Below are 13,229 nucleotides of genomic sequence, written 5' to 3'. Positions count from 1 at the left end.
CATGCCTGAAAATGTTATTAGAAAGTTTTTTTTTTCTCATTTGGTATTACAACTTTTGATTCCCCATGGATGGGGAAAGGGATTATAGAGAGAAAAATTTTGTTCAACTAAAAATATATCAATTGTGGGTAGTGATACCAATGGATCATTAGATGAAAAAGCTAAAACATAAAAGGTTTAAGATGGTAAAATATCCCCAAAAGGAAACTATTATCTATGATGGACATTGGAGTTTTGTTGAAATTTATTGAGGATATGGAGAAAAAGCAAACTCATATGTAAAACTTTTCTTGGTGATATCCCAGTGAAAAATTTGGAAGATGTCATTATAAAGAAAAAAGAAAGTTAAATGTTTTATGAGAAAATTGAAGGGCGGTATGAACTGGGCTCCAAGGAAAATGAGCCCCAAAATCCAAATGAAACAGCAAATTTGGGGCATCGCTTCATAATGAATTATTTAATTAACATTTAAGAAATTCTCCCTTTTCATAAAAGGAAAAAAAAATAAGATTTTTTTTAAATAAAATACGTAATACTGAATGGCATCGCATCTCTAGACTTAATGAGGAACGCCGATTTTTTACCTCTCTCGGATCCAAAAAGACAATTTTCAAGGTTCTTATGACAACACTTTTGTTTGCTGGGCTATGTAAATTTGTGGCAATGGTAAGGGAAATAAGGCTAAATATCATCTAAGCAATGACTTGACTAGTTGCTTACCCAAAAATAGCTAAAACTGTCCAGAAATAATTTATGGGCATCTTTAATGAAGTTTGCTGTTTCGACAAGTCTTCAAACAAAACAAAAAAAAAAAAACAAAAATAATCTAAGAAACAACCAACTTGCATATGTTTATCGGACAGGATATAAACTTTTCTATAAGAAATGAAAACGATTATCCAGCCTTAAAAATGAGAATATGCGTGTGTTTGTGTGTATATGATTTTGAGAATTTTATCCTTTCGTGTTTTGGGGTTTTTGGTTTTGCCACCCCCCGCCACCCTCACACACACTCAATGAGTTAAACTTTTCCAAAGTGAACCCATAATTCAAGTTAAAAGAAATTTCAAATAAATGAGCTCAATTATGGGGTCAACAAAATCCACTGACCGACCGATTTCCATCTCAAGGGTTTTCTTGATATGCCTTTGTTGAGATAATAATTGGAGCGTAAAGAATTCTTTTCATATGCGAAAATATTTCACATCAAATGATATTCATTCATATTTGTCTTTTCGACTCGAAATGGATAGCCTTTGGCATCAAAGAAAATGACCGATGTGAGACAGACATATTCAAATGCACGCACCCACACATGAGTTTTTGAATTTGTTTTTGCCCTAGCACTGTGGGATGGGATTAACTAAAAGATGATTTTTAAATGGTATATTATATTTTTATGAAGAAAATTCCATAAAAAAAACTCCCAGTATTCCCAGATGCTTCAGCGTTACCATAGAAATTCTGTCGGGGCCCATTGCCTTGGATGCTTTTGCGCTGTTGATGGCATTGGCAACTTCGGGTAGGGTAAATTGTGGTATGTCGCTGGCTTAGAGATCACGAATACGATGAATTACTCCCCTTTTCCTTCTATCACATTCGGTATGCTCAACAAAGTTGACTGAAATCCCATATATTACCCAGGAAGCCACCGTGGTGCAATGGTTAGCATGCTCGCCTTGCTTACATAGGGTCGTTGGTTCGATTAATGCTTCGACCGAACATCAAAAAGTTTTTCAGTGGTGGATTATCTCCTCTCAGTAAAAAAATTTTGCTTCTGTAGAAAATTTTCTCAAAATCTTTTTATAGAAAATTTTCTCAAAATTTTATTTCTATAGAAAATTTACTCAAAACATTATTTTTATGGAAAATTTTCTCAAAATTTTATTTTTTTAGAAAATTTTCTCAAAATTTTACTTCTATAGAAAATTTTCTCAAAATGTCACATCTGTAGAAAATTTTCTCAAAATTTTATTCCTATAGAAAATTTTGTCAAAATTTTATTTTTATAGAAAATTTTCTCAAAATTTTATTTCTGAAGAAAATTTTTGCAAAATTTTATTTCTGAAGATTTTTTTTAAATTTATTTCTATAGAAGATTTTGTCAAAATTTTATTTCTATAGAAAGTTTTGTCAAAATTTAATTCCTATAGAAAATTTTGTCAAAATTTTATTTCTATAGAAAATTTCTCAAAACATTGACATTTCTGGGTGTTTCAAAGCTGAAATATCGGACTGCTCGACTCGAACTAGAAGCCAGCGGAGGAGGCTCTCCGGGATGCACGCACGCCTGCCTCTAGAGTCAAAAATAATTTACCAAACTTTGGAGAAAATCTTATTTTGCACAATTTTGCTTCTGTAGAAAATTTTGTCAAAATCTTATTTTTATAGAAAATTTTCTCAAAATTTTATTTCTATAGACAATTTTAACAAAATTTTATTTCTATAGAAAATTTACTCAAACTTTTATTTTTATAGAAAATTTTCTCAAAATTTTTCTTCTACAGAAAATTTTCTCAAAATTTTACTTCTATAGAAAATTTCTCAAAATTTCATATCTATAGAAAAATTTCTCAAAATTTTAGTCCTATAGAATTTTTTTCCAATTTTTTTTTTCTATAAAAAATTTTCTCAAAATATATTTTTTATAGAAAATTTTGTCAAAATTTTATTTTTATAGAAAATTTTCTCAAAATTTTATTTCTATAGAAAATTTTTCAAAATTTCATATCTATAGAAACATTTTTCAACATTTTAATCCTATAGAATTTTTTTCAATTTTTTTTTATAAAAAATTTTCTCAAAATATAATTTTTATAGAAAATTTTGTCAAAATTTTATTTTTATAAAAAATTTTCTCACAGTTTTATTTCTGTAGAAAATGTTGTCAAAATCTAATTTCTATAGAAAGTTTTGTTAAAATTTTATTTCTATAGAAAATTTTTGCACATATTTACTTCTATAGAAAATTTTGTCAAAATTTTATTTCCATAGAAAATTGTTGTTAAAATTTTATTTCTATATAAAATTTTTGCAAAATTTTATATCTGTAGTTTTATTTTCTAAAATTTATTTCTATACAAAATTTTGTCAAAATTTTATTTCTATAGAAAATTTTGTCAAAATGTTATTTTTTTAGAAAATTTTCTGAAAATGTTATTTCTATAGAAAATTTTTTCAAAATGTTATTTCTATAGAAAATTTTTTGAAAATTTTATTTCTATAGAAAATTTTGTGAAAATGTTATTTCTATAGAAAATTTTCCAAAAATTTTATTTTTATAGAAAATTTTCTAAAAATTTTATTTTTATAGAAAACTTTCAGAAAATTTTATTTTTATAGAAAATGTTCAGAAAAAATTCTGAAAATTTTATTTCTATAGAAATTTTTTTCAAAATGTTATTTCTGTAGAAAATTTTCAGAAAATTTTATTTTTATAGAAAATGTTCACAAAATTGTACTTCTATTTTTGTCAAAATTTTATTTCTATAAGAAATTTTGGAAAAAGTTGTGCTATATATAGAAAATTATTTCCATAGAAATTTTTTTTAATTTCTATAGAAAATTTTATTTCTACAGAAAATTTTTTTCAAAATATTATTTCTATAGAAAATTTTCTGAAAATTTTATTTCTATAGAAAATTTTTTGAAACTGTTATTTCTATAGATAATTTTCTAAAAAATTTTCTAAAAATTTTATTTTTATAGAACATTTTCTGAAAAAAAAAATTTTTTATGTTATTTATATTTTATTTTTATGTTTTAATGTTCACAAAATTTTATTTCTATTTTTGTAAAAATTTTATTTCTTTTAGAAAAATTTGTCAAAATTTTATTTTTATAGAAATGTTTTTTAAAAATTTATTTCTATAGAAAATTTTGTTAAAATTGTATTTCTATAGAAAAGTTTGTGATTTTTTTTAGAAATTTTTTTAGAAATTTTTTTCAAAATATCTACATAAACTTTTTAATTTTTTTTTTTTTCAATGAAACAATTTTCTAAAATTTTATTTCTATAGAAAAATTTTTTAATATTTTGTTTCTATAGAAAATGTTCGCAAGGTTTTCGTTCTACAGAAAATTTTCTAAAAATTTAACTTCTATAGAAATTTTTCTCAACATGTTATTTTTATAGAAAATTTTCTCAAAATGTTATTTATAAAAAATTTTGTCAAAATATATTTCTATAGAAAATTTTCTGAAAATTTTATTTTCTATAGAAAATTTTCTGAAAATTTTATTTTTATAGAAAATTGTCTGAAATGTTTATTTTTATAGAAAATGTTCTGAAAATTTTATTTATATAGAATTTTTTTTTGGGAGCCACCGTGGTGCAATGGTTAGCATGCCCGCCTTGCATACACAAGGTCGTGGGTTCGATTCCTGCTTCGACCGAACACCACAAAATTTTTTCAGCGGTGGATTATCCCACCTCACTAATGCTGGTGACATTTCTGAGCTTCTCTAAGTGGTTTCACTGTAATGTGGAACGCCGCTAGGACTCGGCTATAAAAATCGGGCAGCACTCAGTGATAAGAGAGAAGTTCAACAATGTGGTATCACAATGGACTGAATAGTCTAAGTGAGCCTGATACATGGGGCTGCCACCTAACCTATAGAAAATTTTCTGAAAATTTTATTTTTATATTTAATGTGGCAGTAGCCGATGAATTTGACCCATGGAATCAAGCCGCACCAGCAAATTAGGAATTTATGGAAATATTTAAATTTAAAATTGATAGATATCGATAACTCGTGCAAACGTGAACACTTATAATGTGGTTTTGTTTGTGATCTATTAATACTACTGTACATTATCTTTTTCTTTTTGAACCGATTGCAAAGTCCAGAATTATGGCTCAAAAGAATTGCTTTATAACTGCTATTAATTTATGGACCAATTATAGGCCTTTGCATTTTCATAAAGAAAGTGCCCACCTAAAACCCACCCACATATACAAAAATCTTACCACTTAACAGACAAAAAGGCAATTCATCAGCAAAAGAGCAAGAATTTCCGAAATAAATAAAAAAATAAAACACAAATAAACTCCCATAAATATTAAAGCGAATGAATGCAAGCAACTTCCTTTCAAACACTTGGCCCACGGCAAAATTTCAAGATTTTGAATAATTCAAAGTGAAAACTTTGTGAAACTTCTTTCATTTCGATGGCAAAGCAAATGGTGGGCATTTTGGAAGGGAAATTTGTTCTTTGTTGCATACGAAATTTCTGCTGATGAAACATTCTTTGATATAAAATATTTTCAGCCGACCACCCCCCACCAAGATATCCACTACCTTAAAGGCTAGTATGATATACTTGACCTATGAATAACTGCCTATGAAAAGCATACTTTTTGGGGTGGGCTTTGGGCTAAATTTCGAAAACTATTAAAGGATTAATGTTACATCCCCACCCCAGCCAGCAATCAAATACAATTATCATGAAATTTAAAATTTTTGGGGTGGGCTTTGGGCTAAATTTCGAAAACTATTAAAGGATTAATGTTACATCCCCACCCCAGCCACCATCAAATACAATTATCATGAAATTTAAAATTTAAATATTTTGCTAAATTAAATCATTGAAAGCATTTTCTAATTACCTGATCATTCATTGTGGAAATTTCATTTTCTCCTGGATTGGCATCATTGAAACTTCGTGTTGAATCTGAACCATACAAAGGATCACCTCCCACCACTTCGAGAACAAAATATTGCGATAGACCACCATCACTGCCAGCTATACACACAACTTCCAAAACGGTATCATTACGGATTTCACATGATCTAGGAGCTTCCGGAGGATCTAGATAAACAAAAAACGAGTATTAAAAAAATTAGCCAAATTTTTCTAAATTTGTTATACATAAATAAAAAGTGTTTTGTTTTTATTTTAAAAAAAATTTTATTTAAATTACTTGATATATAGATAAATGAATGTACTTACTTGCTGGTAGTATATGCACCAAACAGGGAGTCGTTTGTCTTCCCACTGCATTACTGGCCCAACACGCTAGTGTTATTAGCTCAGAGTCAGTTTGCGGCAGGTACGTTACTGTGCTCACCAAACCATTCGATTGTATTCTCGAATTAAGGACCTAAAATGAGCACAATAGAAACAATTAATTAACTATTAATAATGGCAAAATAATTTCACAAGATAAAAACTGGTATTGTAAATAAAATAAAGTGAAGTAGATTATTTTTTAGAAAATTTTATCTAAACTCAATTACAAACGCCGATATTACACTGATATCACAAAAATACGTACACACTTGTCGGAAAATTCGAGAACATTTATTAGACATAATATTTTTTTTTCACATCCCAACAAATGTTGATTAACGATGAAAACTGTTTCAATTAAAACTTTAATTGATACAATTAACTTTTTAATCAAACTCGGAAGACACAACCAGTTAAAAAAAAAAAGAACAGGTATATACGGCCGTAAGTTCGGCCAGGCCGAATCTTATGTACCCTCCACCATGGATTGCGTACAAACTTCTACGAAAGACTGTCATCCACAAATTTCAACTCACTCGAATGAAATTTGCTCCTCCAAGAGGCTCCAAAACCAAATGGGGGCTATAGATGATTATGGACTGATATGGACCACTTTTGTCATGGTTGTTAAATATCATATACTACCACCACGTACCAAATTTTAACCAGATCAGATGAATTTTGCTTTTCCAAAAGGCACCGGAGGCTCCCGAGGTCAAATCTGGTGATCGGTTTATATGGCGGCTATATATAATTATGGACCGATGTGGACCAATTTGTGCATGGCCATTAGAGATCATATATTAACACCATGTACCAAATTTCAGCCGGATCGGATGAAATTTGCTTCTCTTAGAGGCTCCGCAAGCCAAATCGGGGTATCGGTTATTATTATTATGGACCGATGTGGACCAATTTTTGCGTGGCCATTAGAGACCATATACTAACACCATGTACCGAATTTCAGCCGAATGGAAAGAAATTTGCTTCCCTTAGAGCAATCGCAAGCTAAATTTGGGGGTCCGTTTATATGGGGGCTATACGTAAAAGTGGACCGATATGGCCCATTTGCAATACCATCCGACCTACATCAATAACAACTACTTGTGCCAAGTTTCAAGTCGATAGCTTGTTTCGTGCGGAAGTTAGCGTGATTTCAACAGACGGACGGACATACCCAGATCGACTAAGAATTTCACCACGACCCAGAATATATATACTTAATGGGGTCTTCTAGCAATATTTCGATGTGTTACAAACGGAATGACAAAGTTAATATACCCCCATCATATGGTGGAGGGTATAATAAGCATGTCCGTCTGTCTGTCTGTTGTAAGCACGCTACAGCCTTCAACAATGGCGCTATCGTCCTGAATATTGGCACAGATTCGTGATTTGTTAGCAGGTAGGTCAAGTTCAAAGATGGGCTATATCGGTCCAAGTTTTGATATAGTCCCCATATTAACCGACTTCCCGATTTGGGGTCTTGGTCTTATAAAAACCTTAGTTGTTATCCAATTTGCCTGACATTGAAAACCTAGAGGAACCTGAGGACCAACAAAAGGTGTGCCGAAAATGGTGCCCATCGGTCCATGTTTTGGTATAGCCCCCATATAGACCGATCTCCCGATTTTACTTCGTGGGCTTCTAGAAACTGTATTTACTATCCGATTTGCCTGAAATTGGAAATCTAGATGTATTTGGGGACCATAAAGAGGTGCGTGGAAAATGATCCGTATCGGTCCATGTTTTGGTATAGCCGCCATATAGACCGATCTCCCAATTTTTATTCTTGGGCTTCTAGAAACTGTAGTTTCTATCCGATTTGCCTTAAATTGGAAATCTAGAGGTACTTGAGGACCAAAAAACGGTGTGCCGAAAATGGTGCCCATCGGTCCATGTTTTGGTATAGCCCCCATATAGACCGATCTCCCGATTTTTATTTTTGGGCTTCTAGAAACTGTATTGTGTATCCGATTTGCCAGAAATTGAAAATCTAGAGGTATTTTAGGACCATAAAGAGGTATGCCGAAAATTGTGATTATGGGACCATGTTTCGATATAGCCCCCATATAAACCGATCTCCAGATTTACTTCTTGGGCTTCTAGTAGCCGTAGTTTTTATCCAATTTGCCTGAAATTGGAAATCTAGAGGAATTTTGGGATCCCAAATATGTGTGCCGAAAATGGTGAGTATCGGTCCATGTTTTGGTATAGCATCCATATAGACCGATCTCCCGATTTTACTTCTTGGGCTTCTGGAAACTGTATTTACTATCCGATTTGGCTGAAATTGGAAATCTAGAGGTATTTTAAGACCATAAAGAGGTGTGCCGAAAATGGTGCCCCCATATAGACCGACCTCCCGATTTTATTTTTTGGGCTTCTAGAAACTGTATTTACTATCCCATTTGCCTGAAATTTGAATAGGTGTACCACAAATAGGTGTGCCGAAAATGAGGTGTATCGGTCCATTTTTTTTTGGTATAGCCCCCATATAGACCGACCTACCGATTTTACTTCTTGGGGTCTAGAGACTATATTTTCTAGCCGATTTGCTTGAAATTGAAAATCTAGAGGTATTTTAAGATAATAAGATAATAAAAAAATAAGTAAATGATAAGATAATAAAAAGATAAGTAAATAAAAGAAAAAAACCAAAAAAAAAATAATTAATAAATTAATGATACTTTTAATCAAGATAATTAAATCAGTGCTTGATTTTTTAATTAAATCAGTGCTTGATTTTTTTTATTTTTAATTAAAATTAAAATTAAGTTGATTAAAATTAAATTAAACTCGAAAGACTAACCCCCATTTTCATCAAGCTCCGTTAGTGCTCTCTTAACTAACGAACTTTTAAACCGTATTATGGATATAGCTGTCATCTCGTCTATATATTCCACATGCCAGTTAGGAACTTAACTGCCGAAAATTTTTCAACTAAAGTTAACCGGAGAGAAGATATTTGCAATTTACTTTCTGTTAACTGACAGTCAAAGCCTAACGGTGCTACATGAAAATCGCCGTAAGTCAGTTAATAAAAGTGATAGATTTTTTTTTTTTTTAATTTTTAGTTAAAATTTTATTTCAACCAATCATTTGTTTAATGAAACAAAAACACAAAATCAGTTAAGAAAGTAATTGAAAATAGTTATGTTTTTAATTAATAAGTTAATTGAGTTTTGCTATGAATATCAATTAAATTTTTAATTGAATAAATTAAAAATTAATTGGAATTTGCTAATGAAATCAATTAATTTTTTAATCAAGTATATTTCATGCCCAATTGAAGACATTTCAATTAAAAAACTAATTGGATTAATTAACTGGATTTAATTAATTGGATTAATTAAATTGTGCTGAATTTGTGCGCAGACTGTTTTTTGTCTGCAGGTTGGTCAAGTTCTCAGAGTCCCAGACATCGTAATGCTATATCGGTCAATGTTACGATTTAATTTATTGTTGTATTTGATTTTTTTTTTTAAATTGGAAATCACTTAAGAATTGTACCTTATTTCAAATCTACTTTCTTAAACCATTTGAAACGATTGTCTTGAGATAAGGATATGCTCCATCAAATTCACTTCAAATTCTAATATTAATACCCATGTTCCCGAATCCACTTCCAGGTGAATGTGAATCAATTCCACGATTTTCGTGTCCTACAATCCACTTTCACCGGAATTTTCGTGAAATCAATTCACTTGCAAAAGTCTTGGTATAGTTGAATTATGTCCAAGATGGGTGTATTTCCGGTAAAAAAAGTACTCGCGTAAAAAATTTGAAATGTTTTATATTTAATACATGAATTTTATTAAAACTGCGTCATTTTTAATTAAAACAAGTATATACGGCCGCAAGTTCGGCCAGGCCGAATCTTATGTATCCACCACCATGGATTGCGTAGAAACTTCTACGAAAGACTAATCCACAATCGAATAACTTGGGTTGTGGTATCTTAAAACTTCTTAACATCGTTTTCTAGACAAAAAAGTTATGTATAGTTAAGTCTACAAATAATTACGAATCGATATGGACTTTTTGTACGTAGAGAGCCAGAATTGAAATATGGGGGTCGCTTATATGGGGGCTATATATATACAATTATGAACTTGATATGGACCAATTTTTGTGTGATTGGGGATCGATTTATCTGAGGGCCATATATAACTATAGACCGATATGGACCTAGTTAGGCATGGTTGTTAACGACCTTATACTAGCACAATGTACCAAATTTCAACTCACTCGGATGAAATTTGCTCCTCCAAGAGGCTCCAAAACCAAATCTCGGGATCGGTTTATATGGGGCTATGTACGATTATGGACTGATATGGACCACTTTTGGCATGGTTGTTAAATATCATATACTACCACCACATACCAAATTTCAAGCAGATCGGATAAATTTCGCTTCTCCAAAAGGCATCGGAGGTCAAATCTGGGGATCGGTTTATATGGGAGCTATATATAATTATGGACTGATAGGAACCAATTCCTGCATGGTTGTTGGATACCATATACTAACATCACGTACCAAATTCCAACCGAATGGGAAGAATTTTGCTCTTCCAAGGGGCTCTGGAGGTCAAATCTGGGGAACGGTTTATATGGGGCCTATATAATTATGGACCGATATCGACCAATTTTTGCATGGGAGTTTGAGGCCATATATTAACACCACGTACCAAATTTCAACTGAATCAGATGAATTTTGGTCTTCCAAGAGGTTCCGGAGGTCAAATCTGGTGATCGGTTTATATGGGGGCTATATATAATTATGAACCGATGTGGACCAATTTTTGCATGGTTGTTAGAGACCATATATTGACACCATGTACCAAGTTTCAGCCGGATCGGATGAAATTTGCTTCTCTTAGAGGCCTCGCAAGCCAAATTTTGGGGACCGTTTGTATGGGGGCTATACGTAAAAGTGGACCGATATGGCCCATTTGCAATACCATCCGACCTACATCAATAACAACTACTTGTGCCAAGTTTCAAGTCGATAGCTTGTTTCGTTCGGAAGTTAGCGTGATTTCAACAGACGGACGGACATGCTCAGATCGACTCAGAATTTCACCACGACCCAGAATATATATACTTTATGGGGTCTTAGAGCAATATTTCGATGTTTTACAAACGGAATGACAAAGTTAATATACCCCCCATCCTATGGTGGTGGGTATAAAAATAATAAATTATTATAAGTCTATTGATTCCATTTATTTTGATTTCCGCCTTAGTGAATTTTTGGGTGATTTATGCAACCCAGCTGTTTACAGAAAAGTTAAAAAAATAACGTAGAATTAAGAACACCAACTTTTCACGTTCGTGGATTTGAGGTGAATAGTGGAAGTGGAATTGAAGTGGATATCGGAACATGGGTGTAAATTTATGGCTTCCATAACAAAATCCATAAGTATGTAGAATTTTCTACAGACCCATTAGTAATCGAATTTCTACAAGTTTTGTCCAAAGCAAAAGTTAGTACTACGTACGATTATATTAATATTAAATCTTAATATTTAATATTTGGGCCGGCCGAACTTTCCTTCACAACGAAATTCTAAAATAACGAATTTTTCCCTTTTTATTTAAGTCCCTTTGAAAGGGATTTAACTTCCAACGAATTTTGTTTGACCTGAAAGTAGCAAATTTAAATTTAACAAATATAAATTACGAAAAAGTAAAATACAAAATCCTCGCCTTAGGATATTGGTAAGCCATTTGTTGAAATATCTTTGGAAATTATCAAATAACTCCAGACAACCCCATTCAAAAATTCTGAGAACTAAAAATCTTAACAAAACAATTAATGTGAAATAAAACTATGAGCATTATTAAAATTCGAATATCTTGTAACATTTTTGTTTGTGTTCTCTAGAATATCCAGACATAGTAATGTCCTGTCATCAAATTATATCGAAGGGATACAAATACATTTAAGCCATATGGTCCCAAAAATTTATCTGTCTGCCTTTTTGGGTGCAGAAAACTACAATCATTTGTCCTTTACGAACCGAAAACTCAATATACATACACATAATTCTATATGTGTAAACGTACACACGTAAATACATATGCATATATTTCGTTTTGTATTGCTGATTAAAATAACTTTGACAACAAATATTGATGGCGAATATTTATACAATTGGTTACCAGTGGGTGGTGGTGGTGAATGCCTGGACATACTGTGCAGAGCAATAATAATCATTTGCTCAATATTAACAATAAATTACGACTACTGTCACAAACACAAATGAGAAACTTTAACATTTTAACAGACATTCACATTTCTCCATGGAGAATGAGATGTCCACAAGTACACCAACACATGCACACATATTTACACTTGTCGATATATAGAATTGTATTAAATGAATATATTCATAGCTGTCCAATTTTAATTGTACTTGTATCTCTGTTCGAGTCAGTTGTCAGAAAATTTTGTATACAACACATCCCTTTTGGGGTATTTATTGAAAACTAAACAATGAATGACTTTAGAGTAAGTATAAGTGAGTGTATGTGTGTGTTTACACTTTCTCTCCCTATCCCTCTCTATCACTAAAAACATGGCTCTTGTACAGGTGTGCATTTATATAGATCGAAGATTTCCATTGAAATTCAACTATGAAGTATTGAAGAGTGCATTAGACATTGACATTAACTCACACACACACACATACGCACACATAGCCATACACCATTCTATACCTCTTATGCTCTCTTCGTTTAGAGCCAGCCAAGAAGACATGAATTGTCAACTGTCCATTGTCTACTTGTTATTCTTCTTCTTCATCATCGAAATCAAATTCACATTGTGATTCTCTTCAAATGCTCATTGTGTTCTCCGCCTGGGTGAAGAGTCCTTGATCATATTTGGTCAAATACCCATTTTCAATAGATTATAAATAATTTATAAAATTCTATTAGATTTCAAGCCAAGTCACGTTCTTGAATTGTGTCTCTGGCGATTGGTGGTTAGTGTGGACCATAATGTTGTTGCTACTGCTACTATTGTTAGACCCTCTCTTTCTGTCTGTCTCTATGTCTCTCCGCCTGATAGTTGGCTATTGCTTCAAAAGCTTTGTATTCCTTTGCATTGTGTAAACGATAAAGCAAAAAAACAAAAAAAAAACTATTGCAAAAGGACTTTATCAAGAGCAAAACTGACAAATGTTAAGGACACAGACCCGAATGAATA

At 31.7% G+C, this 13,229-nt stretch overlaps 1 protein-coding gene across 4 annotated transcripts in view; it reads right to left on the bottom strand.

The window, feature by feature from the left end:
• The window catches only part of side (motor axon guidance molcule sidestep), an 805,094-nt gene that overhangs the window by 112,378 nt on the left and 679,487 nt on the right, over positions 1–13,229 (bottom strand). For all 4 annotated transcript variants that reach the window (XM_075310279.1, XM_075310349.1, XM_075310417.1 and 1 more), the window contains exons 12-13: positions 5,954–6,104; positions 5,610–5,812 (exon numbers count right to left, since the gene is read on the bottom strand). In XM_075310279.1, coding sequence (XP_075166394.1) covers positions 5,610–5,812; positions 5,954–6,104 — 354 coding nt within the window. The remainder of the gene's footprint in view (positions 1–5,609; positions 5,813–5,953; positions 6,105–13,229) is intronic.

This window comes from Haematobia irritans, chromosome 1 (genome assembly GCF_050003625.1).
Source record: "Haematobia irritans isolate KBUSLIRL chromosome 1, ASM5000362v1, whole genome shotgun sequence".
Classification (NCBI taxonomy): Eukaryota; Metazoa; Arthropoda; class Insecta; order Diptera; family Muscidae; genus Haematobia; species Haematobia irritans.
The sequence above is the reverse complement of the archived record's forward strand: the minus strand, read 5'-3'. Positions and strand labels throughout refer to the sequence as shown.